Source organism: Leuciscus leuciscus (genome assembly GCF_965113295.1).
Source record: "Leuciscus leuciscus genome assembly, chromosome: 18".
NCBI classification, from domain to species: domain Eukaryota; kingdom Metazoa; phylum Chordata; class Actinopteri; order Cypriniformes; family Leuciscidae; genus Leuciscus; species Leuciscus leuciscus.
In genome coordinates this window covers 4932404-4950464 of record NC_138742.1, presented here as the reverse complement: position 1 = coordinate 4950464, position 18061 = coordinate 4932404, and the positions used below count along the sequence as shown (strand labels likewise).

Here is an 18061-nt window from a genome sequence, read left to right as displayed (position 1 = left end):
TAACCTGCTCTGTCTAGTCTGTCGGTCTCCGTGTCCTCTTTGCTTCGCGATTTTTCTGTGCGTGAGAAAAAGGATGTGTGGCGTGAGCGCGTGTGAAGAGTGTCAATTGCGTGAGTCTCACGGTGAATGCGTGAGAGTTGGCAGCTATGTGAAAGTCAATGAGACCAGAAATGTCTGGTTACTGACATTCTTCTAAATATCTTCCTTTCTGTTCAGCAGAAGAAAGAAATTCATACAGGTTTGAAACAACATGAGGTACGTGACTCAATGCTCTTTGTGTTACAAGCACTGCGATTGGCTGTCGAGGGAGGGATTTGCGCTGATTGGTTAGGGGTTGTTGTAACACTGATGTGATACGGTCAGTGACGGTGACGTTTAGAAAGTCCGTCGAGAACGAAGCAGACAAACCATGTCGAAGGCAGCTATTCATGGGTTTCATCAGGTCCCTTTCCACAGGTGTATTAATCAAGCACAATGCAGTCTGCATTCATAATCTAGGTGCTTGATTTTATACACCTGTGGAAAGGGACCTGATGAAACCCATGAATTCACTCTAAAATGTGTTGTAATCGTTTTCTCGTCGGAAACCTTCAATGTCGCAAGTAAGTAAATTATTTTACCACCCAATAATATATTTTACTTAACAAACGCAGTGGATATTTCGATAGTACAAATATGACCTGTAAAAATCTAAGTGTGAATATGTACACTCTGACGCAGACTAATATATTAAGGAGCGCGTATGGTCGAAATTTGGGCTTATAAGATCGGAGACGGACACTTCATATTCACTTTCAGTCTTGTGGACAATGGCGGCCACGCGCATAGTCATTTTTCAGAGGGTTGCTCGCGGTTCAGTACAAAAAAATGCTAAACTTAGACAAAAATGTTTTATTTTTGTTATAATTGTGATTTTATAATATTTAGATATGAATCCAACTTGTGAAAAGATATCTTTCAGGTAGTCAAATAGCATATAGTGGAGCTCTATGGCCATCTAGTGGTTAAAGTGATTTTTTTTTTTTTTTTTTTAACTGCATTTTCCAAAAAATGGGCATAAATGTTACATTAAACCATTTAAAATGATCCATGTTATCCCCATGAATGAAAGTTAGAAATCTGGGTCTTTTATAAAGTGAATTTTACATCAAATGCTGTTTTTTTGTAAAAAGCTTATTTAAATAAATATTTATTTATTTATTTATAGAAATTTAAAAGATATCATAAATTCTCCAAAAACTGCACAAATGTTGAGTAAAAACATTAACAAACAGAATAAAATTACATTTGTAAAAACAACAACTATTATCTTGTTACAAAATTAAATGTTATTGTCTGGGGTCTCTGGAGACCCCAAAAAACACGAGTGTAGACATAAATAAAGACCATCAGAGGGTTAAGTACTAGTACTTATTCATTAGCTACTCGTGTTTATTCTTTAGCGTACTAGTGCCTATTCTTTAGATACTAGTACCTTTTTAAATAGTAGCTATTCATTAGATTCTAGTGCCTATTAAATTGGTACTAGTACGTATTTATTATATACTAGTACTTATTCATTAGATACTAGTACTTATTCATTAGATACTAGTACTTATTCATTAGATACTAGTACTTATTTCAATAGTGACTAGTAACTATTTTTTGGTTACTAGTAACACTTTTTTTTTTGCCAATTCCAATTGTGACTAGTAGTAGTACGTATATATTAGATACTAGTGGTTATTCATTAGCTACTAGTACTTATTCATTTGATACTAGTATCTATTAATTAGATTGTAGTACTTATTAATGAGCTAATAGTACTTATTCAATATATACTAGTACTTATTTATTAGACACTAGTATATTTAGGGCCCGAGCACCGATGGTGAGAGGACCCTATTGTTTTTGCTCTGTTTATTCTTCTTCTTCTTCTTCTTCTCCAAAGTGAATCGCTTTTTAGAGGGCCTTAACATGCTCGAAAACTCATGAAACTTTGCACACGCTTCAGAAGTGGTGAAAATTTACGTGTGATATGGTTTTCAAAATTGGGTGGGGCAAATTCTGTAAATTATTGCCCCCACATTTTGCCCCGGCTCTACGTTTCACGCACAGGTATGAAATTTGGTACATACATGTAATGACGCAATACCTACAAAAAAGTCTCTTGGAGCATAGCCCTAAACACAACAGGAAGTGAGCTATTTTGAACTTCCTCCTAGATTTTGGGCATTTTTCGTAATTTCCTGATGTTGTACTTTAACGAACTCCTCCTACAGATTTCATCTGATCCTCTTCAAATTTGGTGAGTGTAATCTTATGGCCTTTGCGACGTTAAATTGCGAAGATCTAGAGTTTTCGTCGAAGGGTGTGCCCTCGGCGGCCTGACAAATGTTCACCCAATTTCGGCCTTTTGGTGATATATGCATGATCAGATAAGTTCAATATTAATGTTGCTTGCAGTTCCGATGTTGCTAGGCAACCACAGACAGCCTGCAGTAACTCAGGCATACAATTTCCAATCTGTCCCAAACTTCACATGTTTGATAAGAGTCCTGTCCTGAACACATGACCATGCTCATTATGGTTATAGCAATAGCGCCACCTGCTGGTAGCAGGAAGTGTGGCAAATACAAAACGTGCTTGAAAAATCATGAAACTTTGCACACACTTCAGAAGTGGTGAAAATGTACGTGTGATATGGTTTTCAAAATTAGATGGGGCAAAATGGCTTAATTATTGCCCCCACATTTTGCCCCGGCTCTAGGTTTCACGTACAGGTATGAAATTTGGTACCTACATGTAATGACCCAATACCTACAAAAAAGTATCTTGGAGCGTAGCCCTAAACACAACAGGAAATCAGCTATTTTGAACTTCCTCTCAGATTTCGTGCAGTTTTTGCCATTTCCTGATGTTGTACTTTAACGAACTCCTCCTACAGTTTTGATCTGATCCTCTTCAAATTTGGTGAGTGTAATCTTAAGGCCTTTCCTAAAGCCACCGGGTGGCGGTGGCAGGGGTGCGAGGGCCCTTTTCATCGCTGCTTGCAGCTTTAATTTGTAATTGTTACTAGTAACTATTATTATTTTACTAGTCACAACTGCTTTTTTACCCGTCTTATGTTATGACTAGTCAGAACGGCCACTGGAGAGTTCAATTAAAAGTCTTACTAGTAAAATAGTCTTACTAGTAACATTTGGAATAAATACTAGTATCTTATAAATAGGTACTAGTATCTATTGAATAAGTACTAGTAGCTAATTAATAGGTACTAGTACATTTAGGTTAGCATCTAGCATCGCATTGAAGGGGGTGGATTGGAATCCACTGCTGCTTCAATGTATATGTAATGAGTGATTATAATCAAGGTATTAATCAATATTTTTCATTCTAAATATCAAATGAGTTGAATGACTTCTCTGGAGAAATTTTATTTTCATGTATTCTTTTTAATGTCAGTATTTGATATTTGAATGTAGTAACAGTGCTTGCCTATTTATCCCGGCTTCCAGAAATTAAATAGGAACTGGTTTTGTGTTTGAGTTTGTCTTCAACGTTCAAACAAATAGGGGTCATTGAAGTCTATAGTTTAAGGACCATTTCTCAGTTAAAGCCTATATTTTCCAGTTAGACTAAAATGTCCTATCCTGAGAGAAAGAACTTGTTATCTTGGTGTTTTGAGACGAGACTCCTGTTTATAGTTAGAGCCTGGCCAAATCCAACCTTGGAAATGGCTGTGTGTTGGTGTGTGTGTTAGTCTTCTTGGTTACAGGTTAAGGAACCATTGGCATTGTTGTTCGAGACATACTGGCACCCAGCAACTCAAATCTGCGACCTGGAAGGTCACGACGTACCTGACTTCAGGGTCTGAGTGTCAGCTGCATAATCAGATGGAGATATGCTTCAGTCTATATGTTTATGTGTGGAAAATTACTATGTTTATCTATTTCTTAGCCAATGAGAATCATTCAACCTGTAAGCAATGACGTAGCTTAGACCTTGTAAATGGTATAACTGCTGTGATCTTTGTAACTGTAAGCGGGGCGGCCTACGAACTCCTGTGTGAGTCTTGAAGCTGACTTCTGCTGATGAAACTGCAAACTATCTTCAGTAAAACTTTTCTTCTATTTTTTTATAATTCTGACTCCGGGTCTTCTTTCAAACATCTGGTCCATGGGTCCTAAACTGTTAACCCCTAACAGCATATAGCGAGTCTTTTTACAAATTTTTTTTTAAAGCTTATCCTGGTGCTTTTTCTGGAAATGAATACTATTTCCTCGTTGAATTTGGGTAATTTTATCGGGTAGGTAGACTGTTGATTTAATGGGTTGATGAAAAAATTCAGCTTTTTTTATTATTCTAATACAGTGGTTCTGATTTGCAGCTCTGGTTGTTGCTGGGTCGAAGTTCGAGGCGATCGATGGACAGAATGTTACAATATCCTTCGACATCGATGAAGTGGAGAAAGCAGATGAAGTGAAGATTATTTTTAAAGAAGACAAGAAGGAATATGCTGTTCTTTTTGCGCAGAAGCCTTGGGTCTATGATGATCCTCCCAGACCTGGAGTTACACTGATAGTTGGAAAAGGATGTTTATATGTAATCATTCAAAATGTGGACATCTCCAGATCAGGACTCTATAAAGCAGAAGCCTACACTAGAGAGAAAGTGTCTGAGGTGACTGCTACACTTGTGGTCTACAGTGAGTATATTACTATTATATGTCTGTTTAACTGCAATGTTCCCGGATCAGGATTGTGAAAAAAAAAAAAACACATAAAGGGTCATGATTGTGCTCATTAAGTTTTTGAAATTAAGTTGATGTTACACCTACTCTAGCTGGAATTAATTGCAACATTGCAAAGCTTTTTATCTAGTCTAAATGTTTTTTTATTTTTTATAAATCACACAACTTATAAATTCACTTAAAACTGCAGAGACTGAATCCAAATAAGTGTTTTTTGCAAAAGCCTCAGTTGAAAACGATTATAAGTGATATGATTAAGTGATAAGATTTAGGTGATGTAAATAATCAGTTGTCTCAGCATTAACTCCTCATGATTTATTTAATGATATAGAAAAGAGGGGTGAAACTTGCTTACATTATTTCTTAAAAAAATTATTTAAAGCTGTCCAAACACGCATCAGAGACAGAGCTAAAGCTTGTCTGATAGTTTGGCAGATTGTAACAGTTGCTAAAGTAGGATTGATCATTAATGTTTTTAGGTGGTTCTTGGGTAAAGGTCATTTGATTTGAGTGTATATTTCTCTTAATTAATTCTTCTCCTGTTGTCTCTTCCAGAAGCTCCAGTTTCCCCCAGTCCAGCTCCTCCACACTCCTCCTCCAGCCCAACACCTCCCAGCTCCTCTGACCTCCGAGGGCATTATGCTTTAATTCCAGTCTTCATCATCTTCATCATCATCTTCATCATCTTGTGCTTTTGCTTCTGGAAACACAGGATGGCAGGTATTACTGAAATTTAAGCTTTTAGTGGTGGATGGGAGCAGCACTGTGGTTCTAATGATATGTTAAGCGGATAAGATGTTGATATTAAAGTTATTATAAAGTGATTCCTATGGTTTGGATTGTAGAAACATAAAGAGACAAAACGACACTCGTCGTCATCCTAAAACCTCTCCCACCAGGGGGAAAACAACCTAACCGCCTCCATTGACTTTGTATTACGTGAAATTTCCTCCTCGTCATTTCTGACTTACAACAAAAAAACAAAACAATGTCTAAAAGCTGCTGTGTGACAGTGTGCAGCAAACAAGCTTAAAAACCCAGAACTTTTTAATAAAGAAGTTTTTATAAGCTGTCGACCCCAAAAAACAAGTGACAAAGGCCAATTGGGATACTGGCAATTGATAGTGTAACATGTCCTATTACTCTGAGAACGAACTAACACCCACTGGAGAGGAACATAATCAGTGACAGGATAGCTTAGCTTACAGAAATATACTATATAAAACTGACATTTGGATATTCAACTTACCAGTGACAAAATGTTTGCTGCACATGTATTGTGTTTCTAGTGCATACTGAGTGTCACGGTCCCACAGTTTACCCATTTGTTCCAGCTGATGCTTCAGGTCTTATTGCCTGTATCCACTTTTGTCCCCTTAAGGCTGATTTTTACGCTTCAGTAGCTTATAAAAACCTAGTTCTGGGTTTTGTAGCTTGTTTGCTGTACACCCTGTCACACAGCAGCTTTTAGATATTGTTTTGTTTTTTGTTATAAGACGGTGGACGAGGCCTAAATGCGTTCTGTCTCTATGTAAGGTTTCATCCACTGTTTTGAGCCAAAATACCCAGCAGATAATCGATATGTATCTTTATTCCTTATATACACATTTGACCACATAATGCTTTTGTAAAGTTATTTACAAAATAACTTGTACAGTTGTGGTGCTGAGACTGATTCCCATCACATGATTTATTCTTATTTGGTATTACACACATGGTATTTGGTCTCATATTTGTCACTATAGTTGTGCTTTGTGTGCTTTATTGCACATTCACAAACACACAGTTACACGCTGATGTAGTGAAGCATACGGTCACAAAATCACTCAACCAGGATTCTCACAGACCTGGAAAACCTGGGAATGTTACAGAGTTTCAAAAGTGTGATTCATGGACAGTCATAGGATCTTCCGAGGTCTTAATTCCTATAGACAGACACAGTACATTTTAAACCTATGCTTGGGTCTAAAACAGGTGTCAGACTCAGTTCCTGAAGGGCCACAGTCCTGCAGAGTTTATCTTCAACCCTAATTAAACACACCTGATCAGCTAATCAAGTCCTTCAGGCTTGTTTGAAAAGCAAACATTTAAAAATGTTGTTATAAAAACAGTTTATAAGCTGTCAGATGAGACCAAACATGACATAGTTACATATTAGAACACACTAGTAAGTAAACAGTATGTAGTTGAAAGCACATGTTCTGTGCAGCAAATGGTACAGACGTGTCACTGAGGAGCAAACGACTCTGTCTCTCCCGACAGAACCATCCTGTCCCTGGAGTGTCCCAACAGTCCTCAGTCAGCATATTGATGAAATCCCCTTGCGCTATATAGGCATTAGCATACTGTGATGATGATGAAGGCCATTGTGCCACGTTTAATTCACATGTATACCTTTAAAATGATTTAAAAGTACTAGGCCAGTAAAGAGTTCTGCCCATATTTGCTCAGCCCTACAGCTTTAACACACAGCAGAACAGTAAGAGCTGTCTGCCATGGATACACACACTGCGCCGATGATCTGTCTTCATCCATTTTGCCTCCAGTTGATTAGTGTTCAAAGAGAATGATGGGAAATCTCTGAACTTCACGACACGTGACCTTACAAGAGTGATCACTGATAGGCTGTCTGTCACCTGCAGAACACCAATCACATTTTAGAGATGAAAAAAAAAATCATCCCCTGACTGACACTACTTTCTACTCCAGGAACTTGACAGGAATACAAAGTACGATATTTGTCTTTCAAATGTAGTGATGAAGTTAAAGTAAAAAGTTTCCATAAAAAATGCTTTAAAAGATATTTCAAAAATACTCAAAAGTGTACTTAAGTAAATGTACATCGTTACTGTCCACCTCTTCAATTTTAACGGGGTCAAAGAGTTTGAGCCACTCCATGTTCTGTGGACGCGTGCGGCCGTGCGCATTTTAGTTTTGCTTTTAAATTAGCGATTTAAAAACCCCCGTGGGTGATACCGGTGCTGTCACACGTCGATTAACCAGTGGGAAAATATCCTCACCGCCACAGTCCTAGTAACCACATCAGATGGCCAAATCCAAATAATATTTCATTTGGATTGTAAGGGGTGTTTTAAACCTTTTCTATCGAGAGGACGGATGGAAACCCGAAACTGGAAAGGACTGCACGTGTGCAAAGACGTAGAAACTGTTAATGAATGAAAACTGTTAATGAAATAATGTTTTATTTATACAGCGCCTTTCCGTAGCTCAAGGTCGCTTTACATTTGTACATTACAATACATTTACACACCCTCACACACATTACAATCACATTAGGACACAGTCACAAAATATCCAAAATACATGTTAAACAGATATGTGTTTAGCTGAGTCTGGAATGTAGCCACGGATGAGATATTACGAAGTGTAAGGAGTAGTGAATTCCAGAATTTAGGAGCATTAACACTAAATGACCTTCCGCTTACAGTAGCCAACCGGAAACGAGGGATGGACAATAAACCAAGTTCAGCTGATCTAAGGGCAGGGCGGTAAGAGTACAGTAGATCAGACAGATATGGAGGTGAAAGACCATTTAATGCCTTAAACGTCAGAAGTAGTAGCCTACCTTAAAGTGAATACGTGAAGCCAGTGAAGGTCATGAAGCAGTGGAGTAATGTAATGAACAAGCTGTTGTTGTTAAATATAGTGTAATATATGAGTGTCCTGTCATCCTAAAATCCTCCTACTCGTCGTTTGTGAAGTGAAGCAGGACGACGTCCCACCAGTGCTTGTTTCAGACTCTCATCCACAGATGCTTTGTGTTAGGAGCGGGAAGAGGAGCTTTTACTGCGTGATAAACATAAGCTGCACGACACAACTGTTCATGTGCTCGTCTCCTAATCAGGACCTGATATAAATACTGATTAATTCTGCTCTTTAAAACAAGGAAAAGAGGCAAATATTAAGAAAATGGTTAGTATATGCGCCAACAGCGGGAAACTGTATATTTGTGCAGTGTGTGCATGTCAAAAAATAAGTCCTGATCACTTTATTTAGCATCCATGTAAACGCTACGTTTGGATTAAATTAATTCTGATTGAAACACAAGGTGTCCCTGTAAACTGAGCTATTGTCACCAAAAACAGGCCTTTTACTGTCACCATTCATTTACTGTTCGTGATATTTACTGTATACGGCGTGAGTGAAAAGTTGATCTTTAATTGAAAATCAAGTATATTTATGTGTGAAGCCAGTGGATCAGAGAGAATGATTTAAAAAGCAGTTTAAATTTTTTTATATTTCAAATAATGTCAAAAAATGTGGTTTAAATGTATAAATTAAGCTTTGACTTTGGCAACATTTTATTTGATTTGGTTTACATGTCGTCTTGTAATTGTGTTTTTCACTAAGCCCAGTTTTCTGTTGTTTTCTTTACAGATCCCGTGTTTTGAAAGAATTGGGATCCAGTTCCAGTGACTGTGTGTCCGTCATCGTGAACGGTTGTGGAGAAAACACTGAAGCTCTTCTCACGGAGACCCGAGTGTCTTAAAACATGAAATAACATTACAATCACTTTAGCCTTGTTCAATATATCAGTCCAAATCAGATTTTGTGCATATCTGATCATATTTGGTAAATGTGAACTACAAAAAATGTTATGTACTGCACATTTAAACATAAGCTTCAGGTTTCACAGACCAGGCTTAAGATAGTCCTGGACTCAAATACATGTTTGAGCTGTTTTACCTGTAGCATCTCACACTCACATTTCTAAAAGCATGTCAGTGTCATTGTTTTGTCTCGAGATGCACACCAGTAATGTTTTTTCTAAGACACATTTATAAAAGCTACTTAAATCAGTCCTAATTGAACTAAGGGCTAATCCTGGTTTAATCTAAGCCCTGTCTGTGAAACCGGGCCCAAATGTCTTTGTCCAGCACCATGGCTACATGTAAGACAACATCTGTGTTGAAAACCCCTCAGGTATTCCAGAAAATAAAAAGACAATCATTTAGATCAGATTCCAATCACAGATAATCTGATTTGGATCGAGTGTGAATGTAGTCTTAGATGCCAATGATCTGCCAAACTATCAGATGCTGTTATTATTTCAGTGTGATGCTCGTGCTGCAAGTACAGCTGAAGTATGAGCACAGATGTCGCCTCACATGCATGCGAACTACACACACAATTGTCAAAATGCACATCGTGTCGACTTAGGAGCATTAAATGTAAACAGTGTATGTCCTACACGAGCGAAAAACAAATGGGTGAAAATCGATGTGTAACTATACCTGTGGATTTATTCTTAAAGGGAGCAGCATCATAAACTATTGCCATACGTTTCATTACAGTTCATATAAAAGAAAACACTTCTTTTGACAATCACTTTTTTATTTTTAATATAAATCACTTTATATTTATTCACACAGTGAAGACTAGCCTATATAGTGTTTTTTTTTGTGTGTGTGTGTTTTTTTTTACATGTTATTCAATTTCGGTAGAAGGGCCTATTTCTTACTACATGGTAAATCTGCTATTGTACCTGGAAAACTTCAGTTTATTTAATTTGTATATGTTTCTATTGTGTTTGTCCTATTGTTTGTAACTTGCTGCTTTGTTCCTATTTTAAATATCTAAAATAAAATTGCTTTAATACAGAAGTCTGTGTGTAATGATTGTAGTCCCGATTGTAAAAACATTTTTTATTAATACCATTTATGAGTTATGATGACTCCCCTATGGCTTGCCACTCTTCTTTAACTGTTTTTCTATCCTGTCAAAGTGCCTCTGCTCACTGATAAAAAAAAAAAGAAACATTAAAAAAATTAAAAGGGACATTCATGTTGATTTTGATCTTGTCAATTTGTGTGTGTGTGTGTGTGTGTGTGTGTGCTCCCCAGAACTGATGTCAGGTGAATGTGGATTCTGGATTGCATCAATTTGCTCCTGATCTTCAAAGTTAAGTACAACGGCACAGGCACTTGTTGGTGGAGCACTTTTGGAAAAAGTGTCAAGCCACTTTGATTTCTTTTGGCCACTGATGATGGTCTGTGCAGAGAAAATTGAAAATGACATTAAAGGAACATGCCGACTTTTTGGGACTTTAGCCTATTCACCATATCCCCCAGAGTTAGATAAGTCCATACATACCCTTCTCATCTCCGTGCGAGCCGTAACTCTGTCTGACGCACCCACCGCTAGCCTAGCTTAGCACAAAGACTGGAGGTAAACGGCTCCAGCTAGCATTCTGCTCCCAATAAGTGACAAAATAACGCCACCATTTTCCTATTTACATGTTGTGATTTGTATAGTCACAGCGTGTACAAATAACAAGGTCACATGAGACACAGCCATCTTCTAACCGTATACATACTGGGAACTATAATCTCAGAAGGCGAAGCACTGCTACTTGGGCGGAGTGCGGGGCTTCTCAGGTGCTGCGAGCAAATCACTCCGCCCAAGAAGCAGTGCTACTTTCTTTACTCTCAAGAGTTCTTTCTCAAACTCTGGAAAGTCCATCAACTCCTTTGCTTTAAGAACATTGTCGGCTTCTGATTTAGTGAATTCGAGAGGAATGTCTTCTGGAATCATTTTCAACAAGATAGGACATTATAAACTTCCATAGGTGTCCGCTACAACACCTAGTGCGTCAGGGCTACGCACCTGTAGCTCACAGTCATCATACAGTTTGAGCAAAGCGCTTACAACAGTTGCTCGATTTACGGGAGGCATGTTCAGTAACTTATTCATATGAGCATTAATCACTAGAACTTTACGGCCAAATCGTTTTTTAAGCAGATCAATGGCAGTGTCATAATTAATATTAGACTAAGCGAGGCCTCTGTCAGAAATTATTTCAAATAACTGAATTTGTCAGTCTTGCTCAAACGTTCATTATCATGGATGGTTGTTTCGTGCTGACTAAAAAATCCTTGCCACTCACAGTCAAATCTCCCCAGAAAACTTCTGAATGATCCATTTGGGAAGTTTGACTGTGTTCCTTCTATAAGGCCCAGATCCAGATCCGTGCTCACTCTGTTCGGACTGGCTTTCTACTTCTTCCGCGTTTCACACTTATTCTCCGCACACTGATCTCTTCTTCAGTTTCTGCTTCATCTTTATCATGTTCTCTGAGAATCTTTTCTTTGTCCTTCAACTGATCAAGCAATTCCTCCAGTTTTCTTCTTTATCCAACTCATCATCAATTTTCTGGTTGAGTTTTGTCGTTGCAGTTCGGATCACTCCACGCTTTATTTTCAGTCGCTTTAAATCCGCTGGATCCACGACTTGAGGTCGAATTCCCCACGCAGTTTCCCGCTCCCAGTTTCGCTCCCGTTCAGTCTCCTCCCTTTATTCTTCATAAATTAGATCTTTGAATCCCAGGATTCGGCACCAGTTTTTTAAGTACAAGGAAAGATTCCGATGAGAAGAGTTTTCTTGATGCATGAAATCAATTTATTGCCTATTATTTTACAACTCTAAGTTGCGCGGGGAAAGGGGAACGGGAACAACTAGGCAGTATGGAGTCTCGTGCGCGCACGCGCTCCGCATCCATAGTTCCTTTATCCTGGGGAACCCCAATGCCCACTTCAACAGGGTATGTCCATATATGGAAACATGCGTCACACTATAGAATTAACCCCTTAAACTGGCAGGGGGGACGTCTCCATTTGTAGAGCTAAATAAGCTTCAACGACAATTGTTAGGGACATGCAATACAGCCATAACAGCTGGTTTCAGTCACCTGACGCTGGATCTGAACGAAAACGCGTTGTGGAAACGTGTTGAGGCCAGTGCTTTTAGAGAGAGAGAGATTTATTTCCTTAAGTAGCTAAAGCAAACACACACCTTTATGAGATGCAAGTTAAAGAGAACTTTGTAAAGACAGAGTATGATAAAACCCACATTAAGTGCACATAGCCTATATTTTAGTCCAGATCATTAAGCTATTTTAAGAAACATGTAGGTCTATATTAAGATATAAATAAGATTATTAGATCATCTCATTTATAAGAAACAACTCAAACCAGAATCTACTTTCAAACCATATGGGGAAGTTTTTAATGTGGGTTTTATCATGCATGACGTTGGAAATAATCAAAATATTTGAGTGAGTGTGCAGTTCAACTCTTTACTTAGAGAGAGTTACATACAAAAGACACATTTATAATAGGCATATATGTATATGTGTGTGTTCACACCATAGACTGTAAAAAAACAAGTTCACATATTTCCAATATCTACTGTAATGTTGCCCCAGAAACCATGTGTATTATGTTTTAATGCAAGGAGTAAACAGGGTCTTACCAGAGGAAGCCATCCCACGCAAGCTAAAGACAGGCAACAAACGAAAAAATAAAAAATAAATGTTGCATCATTGCTAAACAACAATAACTTTAGCAGATTATTTAACATACTCCAATTCCAGTCGTTAAACGCCCCTACTGGGCGCATAAGGAACAACCGGTTTCGTAAAAAACGGCCGGTTTCTTTCCTGTCTCCGACCCTCCACATCCACGGACCACGGCCGGTTTCTTTCCCCCCTCTTTATCCCCAGCGCTTCTGGATTAACTTCAGTCTAAAGACAGAAACTCAGGAGACAATTTTTCGAGCATGTCGAACTCAAATACAAGTAAGTAATCACAACATTCTTATAATGTATTTATTAAAACTTTCAATATATTATTGTAAAAAATAAAAACATAAATATAGAGCGATGTTTAATGTTTTTCTGCAAAACATAGAACTATTTTTGAATATAGACCAACAATTGAAATATTACAACTTTAAAACGTGAACTGTTAAACAACCCTATTGTTTTATAAGCTATTGCCCGTGCCATTATTAATCATAAAGCCTGCGTTTAAAAAACAGCAACAAGGAAGTTGCTGGGGGGAAAACCATAAGGTGTTATTATTGTCATGTTGTTGTTTATTATAATCAGAGCTGAGTGAAAGGAGATTTGCTATTGTTTGGTGGAATTTTGATTTTGTGACTGTCTCGATGAACCAACGCTACTCGTACCACAAAAACCACTAAATGAACCACAAAAAAACCTACTGTTTTCCATAAATTCAACTGATAACATACATTGGGGTTTAAAATAAGCCTAATTCAGAAATTAACAATTGTATTTGTTTTTATTAAATAACCTTAACAAAGATGAATAAATGTATGCTGCAGCAACAACATGTTAATATTCCTCATTGTTAATGCATTAAATAATATAGCTAGCCTACATTATTACTAAGTGAATTTAAGTGACTTTCAGTCTTAAAGTGACAATATCAGACATGATGTGAGAGAGCGATGTAAAGATAGTGGCCTGCAAATGGCGCTATAATAACAGTTGTAGGTTATTTGTCATTGTTCCAAGCTCTGACTCAGTGTGGAGTGTTTGTCCATCAGTGTCCTGCTGTCTGTCTGCTCTCTGGAAGATGATGAGGACTTCTGTTTGTTCCTCTGAGGGTATGATTATTCTTTAAACAACATATTATTCATTTATTAACACACTCGCGGTCAAAACATGAGTTTAGTGTCATTTGTTTCTGAATGAAGATCTGCACTGAAATAATAGAGTGTGTTTAAGTTGATGTTCATCTTCTGTAGAAATGGATCAGTCTCTGGATGTTCCTCTCTCTGTAGAGGAGACCCGAGCAGAACCGGCCCAGAGTTCAGTGCGGCCATGTTCATTCACACACGAGGAAGAGTGTGTGTGAGCGATGATGAGGAGGATGAAGAGCAGCAGGACAATTTTAATTCACAATTTTATTGATTTCCTGTTAAATAGTTTGTGATTCAAAATAAAGCACTTGCCAAAAAAGCTGAAATATTTTATTTATCTAGAGATTCAATATCTAATGATCTGTGTTGAAGCCATTTCTATGGAAGTAAAAATATTTTAGTTTATTTTGTAAAACCTGAGAAAACCTGTGTTGCAAATAAAACGTAGAAATTGGAATGTAAACAGTTAACCAGTGATTTAGTATAATGTAATTTGATTGGCTGTTAGATTTAGTATGAAAGAAATAGTACCCGCGAAACAGTCAGAAGTCACTGGACTTTGGAGCAACACAGTCTTTTGACCTACACGTAATTGTACATTTAATTTGTAAGAAAAGTAAATATCCTAAGTTTTAATTTTTTATGTTTTTGAGATTCATAATTAAACCGTCAAACGAAGAACTCTGGATTCAAGACTTTTATTTGACGTTTCGTGTTGAGTACAAAAGAACTTTGAAGTCCTAAGCTAGTGAGTCAGCTTGCTGCGCTCACAACCAAGTCAAAAGACTGCTCGACATAGTTAAAATATCGAGTGAAAGAAGATTGCTCGACGAATCCGAAAGACGAGCCGCGTGAGAAGATCGCAAAAAAAAAAAAAAAAAAGATGCGCTCGCGCGTGATGACGGCGACCTAATCGACTGGGCCGACATTCTCTGGCTTATCTGAGGGAAACTCGCTAGCGGATGATAAAGATAACAGACCAATACGGACGAAAACTACATTGCAGCTCAAAAAAGACAGAAAGAAAGTCAGAGGTAGCCTACCTGCATTGTGAGTCGGCTGAATGAAACTTTCCCTGGAACAGGTCTGATATTTTCTTCATCGTCTAAAAGTGACAGTAAGTGCTCTCTGGATATTTCGTTCTGAAAGTCATAGAGCTTTACATAAAGAAATCTTGCACATCAGTGACTCTTTTAAACGAGTGTTTATAAGAAGATTAGAAGCTGTACAATAGGAATTGTGACAGTTTTCTGTGTGAAGATTTTAAAGTGACATGACATGGCAGATGAAAGCGCAGCTGCATGTGTTGATCAAAAGAGGGCGCCAAAGCCCACATTAAAGGCTGTAGAGGAGAAACTACAAAGGCTGAAAGGAGAACGCAAGGGAAAGTTGGCACAAATAACCAAACAGAAGAATGATTTAGCCAAATTGAAGGAAAATGAACACAATGTTAATCTCATTAAAGATGAAACATTGCTAAGGTTTGAAAGATGCGTAAGAGAGTATGAACGGATTAATGAAGAATTGTGTGAGTTAATAGATGAAGATGATAAGAAAGCGGATCAAGATGCTTTCAAGAACAGATATTCGGAATTTCAGCAGTTAATAGAAAACACAAACAAATGGATTGCAGATGTCTTAAAAGATGAAGAAGATGCTATTAAGCCACATGATAGTGTGTCTAGAGCTAACTCCGTGGTAAGCCACACTTCCAGTACTAATTCTGCAATGCTGAGAATTAAAGCTGAACGTGAAGCACTGTTGGCAAGAGCTGCAGCAATAAAAAAGAGAGAAGCAATAGAGCAGGAAGAAATTCGCTTGAGAATTAGAAAAGAGGAATTAGAGCTTGAAACTGAGCTTGCTGCTTCAGATGCCAAACTAAAGGTGTACGAAGATTTTGAAGATGCTCAGGAATCTAAATATGATTTATTAGAGCCACCTTTAGGACCCAGATTTGAACCCATGCGTAGACAAGAAAAGAACAGTGTATCAGCTGATAAGACATTCCTTACATTCAATCCAAAGCCAGCTCAAGTTGGTGCTTCAGAGAGAAGAAAGTCGTTGTCAAGGTTTGATGTTGTCAGCAGCACGCCACATCTTAATCCTCATGATCACACTGATTCTTCTACAGATAGCCTGCACGAAGTGCTACAGCGTCAAAATGAAGTCACCAAGATGCTCATTAAACAACAGAGTTTGTCTCAACTGCCTCAAAGAGACATACCCACATTTACAGGAGATCCTATGACTTACAGATCTTTCATAAGGGCATTCGAGCATGCTATTGACAGTAAAACAGACAGTCATCAAGACCGGCTGTACTATCTTGAGCAGTTCACGAGTGGAGAGCCACTTGACCTCGTTCGGAGCTGTGAGCACATGAGACCTGACAGAGCTTATAAAGAAGCCAGAGAACTGCTTGATCGTCACTATGGAGATGAAATGGCCATCGCTACAGCTTATATCAAGAAGGCTATGGAATGGCCTCAGATAAGGCCAGAAGATAGAAAAGGATTGAATGCTTTTGCTTTGTTCTTAGTAGGATGTTGTAACACAGTGAATGATGTGGACTATATGGACGAAATGAACAATCCTACCAACATGAAGTCCATTTTATCCAAACTTCCATTCAAACTGAAAGAAAGATGGAGAAGTTACGCTTATGACATTCAAGAAAGAACAAGAAAAAGAGCCAGATTTCCTGATTTAGTGGAATATGTGCACCGTCAAGCAAAGGTTGCCAATGACCCGCTGTTTGGAGACATCCTGGACTCCACTTCAAGTAATCAGAACAACTCAAAAAGGCAACCAAGCATTAGAAAAAGTGAGTCTAAAAGAAGCAGCTTTGCTGTGAATGTGTCTGCTACTGAAAATAATGTCAGTAAAAGCCAACCTGAAAAGAAACCTTTTGCAGTCAAGTCAGCAAGTGTCTTTCAAAGTCCCTGTCTTTACTGCCAGAAGAACCATGCACTAAATGTGTGCAACAAGATTCGAGAACAGCCATTGAAAGAAAGAATTCAGTTCTTGAAAACGAACGGTCTTTGTTTTGGGTGTCTGACGGCAGGTCATTTGTCCAAGGACTGTAAAAAAAGGGCCTCTTGTCCAGATTGTTCATTCAAGCACCCAGCTATCTTGCACATTGTTAAAGAAGATGCTTCATCAAAGAACAACAGTGCAGATGACAGCTCACAAAGTACAAGTGAAGTCACAAGTGCTCTCGTGTCTGCAGGGTGCAGAAGAGGTGATCATACTGGGGCCGGGAGTAGTGAGTGTATTCTTCCCATCGTACCTGTGCAGATAAAACACAAGAAAGACACAAAGATAATCAAGACCTATGCTTTCCTGGATCAAGGAAGTACAGCGACTTTCTGCACTGAAGAATTGGCAAAGAAGTTGAATATGCGAGGTAGAAAGACAGAGTTCCTGCTTCGTACTATAACGCAAGAACAGAAAGTGAATAGCTATGAACTTACTGATTTGGAGGTGTGTGGCTTAGAGGAGCAAGATTACATTCAGCTTCCCAATGTGTATACTCAGCCAGATATACCTGCAAAAAAGGCCAACATCCCACAGAAGAAAGATTTGGAGAAGTGGTCTTACCTGAGTCGAGTCCATCTCCCAAAACTTGAAGCAGAAGTTGGTCTGCTCATCGGTGTCAACGCGTACAAAGCCATGGAGCCATGGGAGATCATTAATAGCCAGAACGACGGACCATATGCTGTGAAGACAGCTCTAGGCTGGGTTGTCAATGGGCCAATCAGCAGATGCCAAGAGAAGGAATCAGATGATGGCAAAAGACAAAGTTTCCTTGTCAACCGTATTTCTTTGATTAGCGTTGATGACATGCTGATAAAGCACTAC

At 38.3% G+C, this 18061-nt stretch overlaps 1 protein-coding gene across 1 annotated transcript in view; it reads left to right on the top strand.

The window, feature by feature from the left end:
- Positions 1-250: 250 nt before the first annotated feature.
- Positions 251-18061, top strand: part of LOC309480264 (uncharacterized protein) — a gene marked incomplete at its 5' end in the record, with an annotated part of 38322 nt that continues 20511 nt past the window's right edge. Inside the window, 3 exons of the mRNA XM_082144676.1 lie at positions 251-255; positions 499-602; positions 4370-4687. Coding sequence (XP_082000802.1) covers positions 251-255; positions 499-602; positions 4370-4687 — 427 coding nt within the window. The remainder of the gene's footprint in view (positions 256-498; positions 603-4369; positions 4688-18061) is intronic.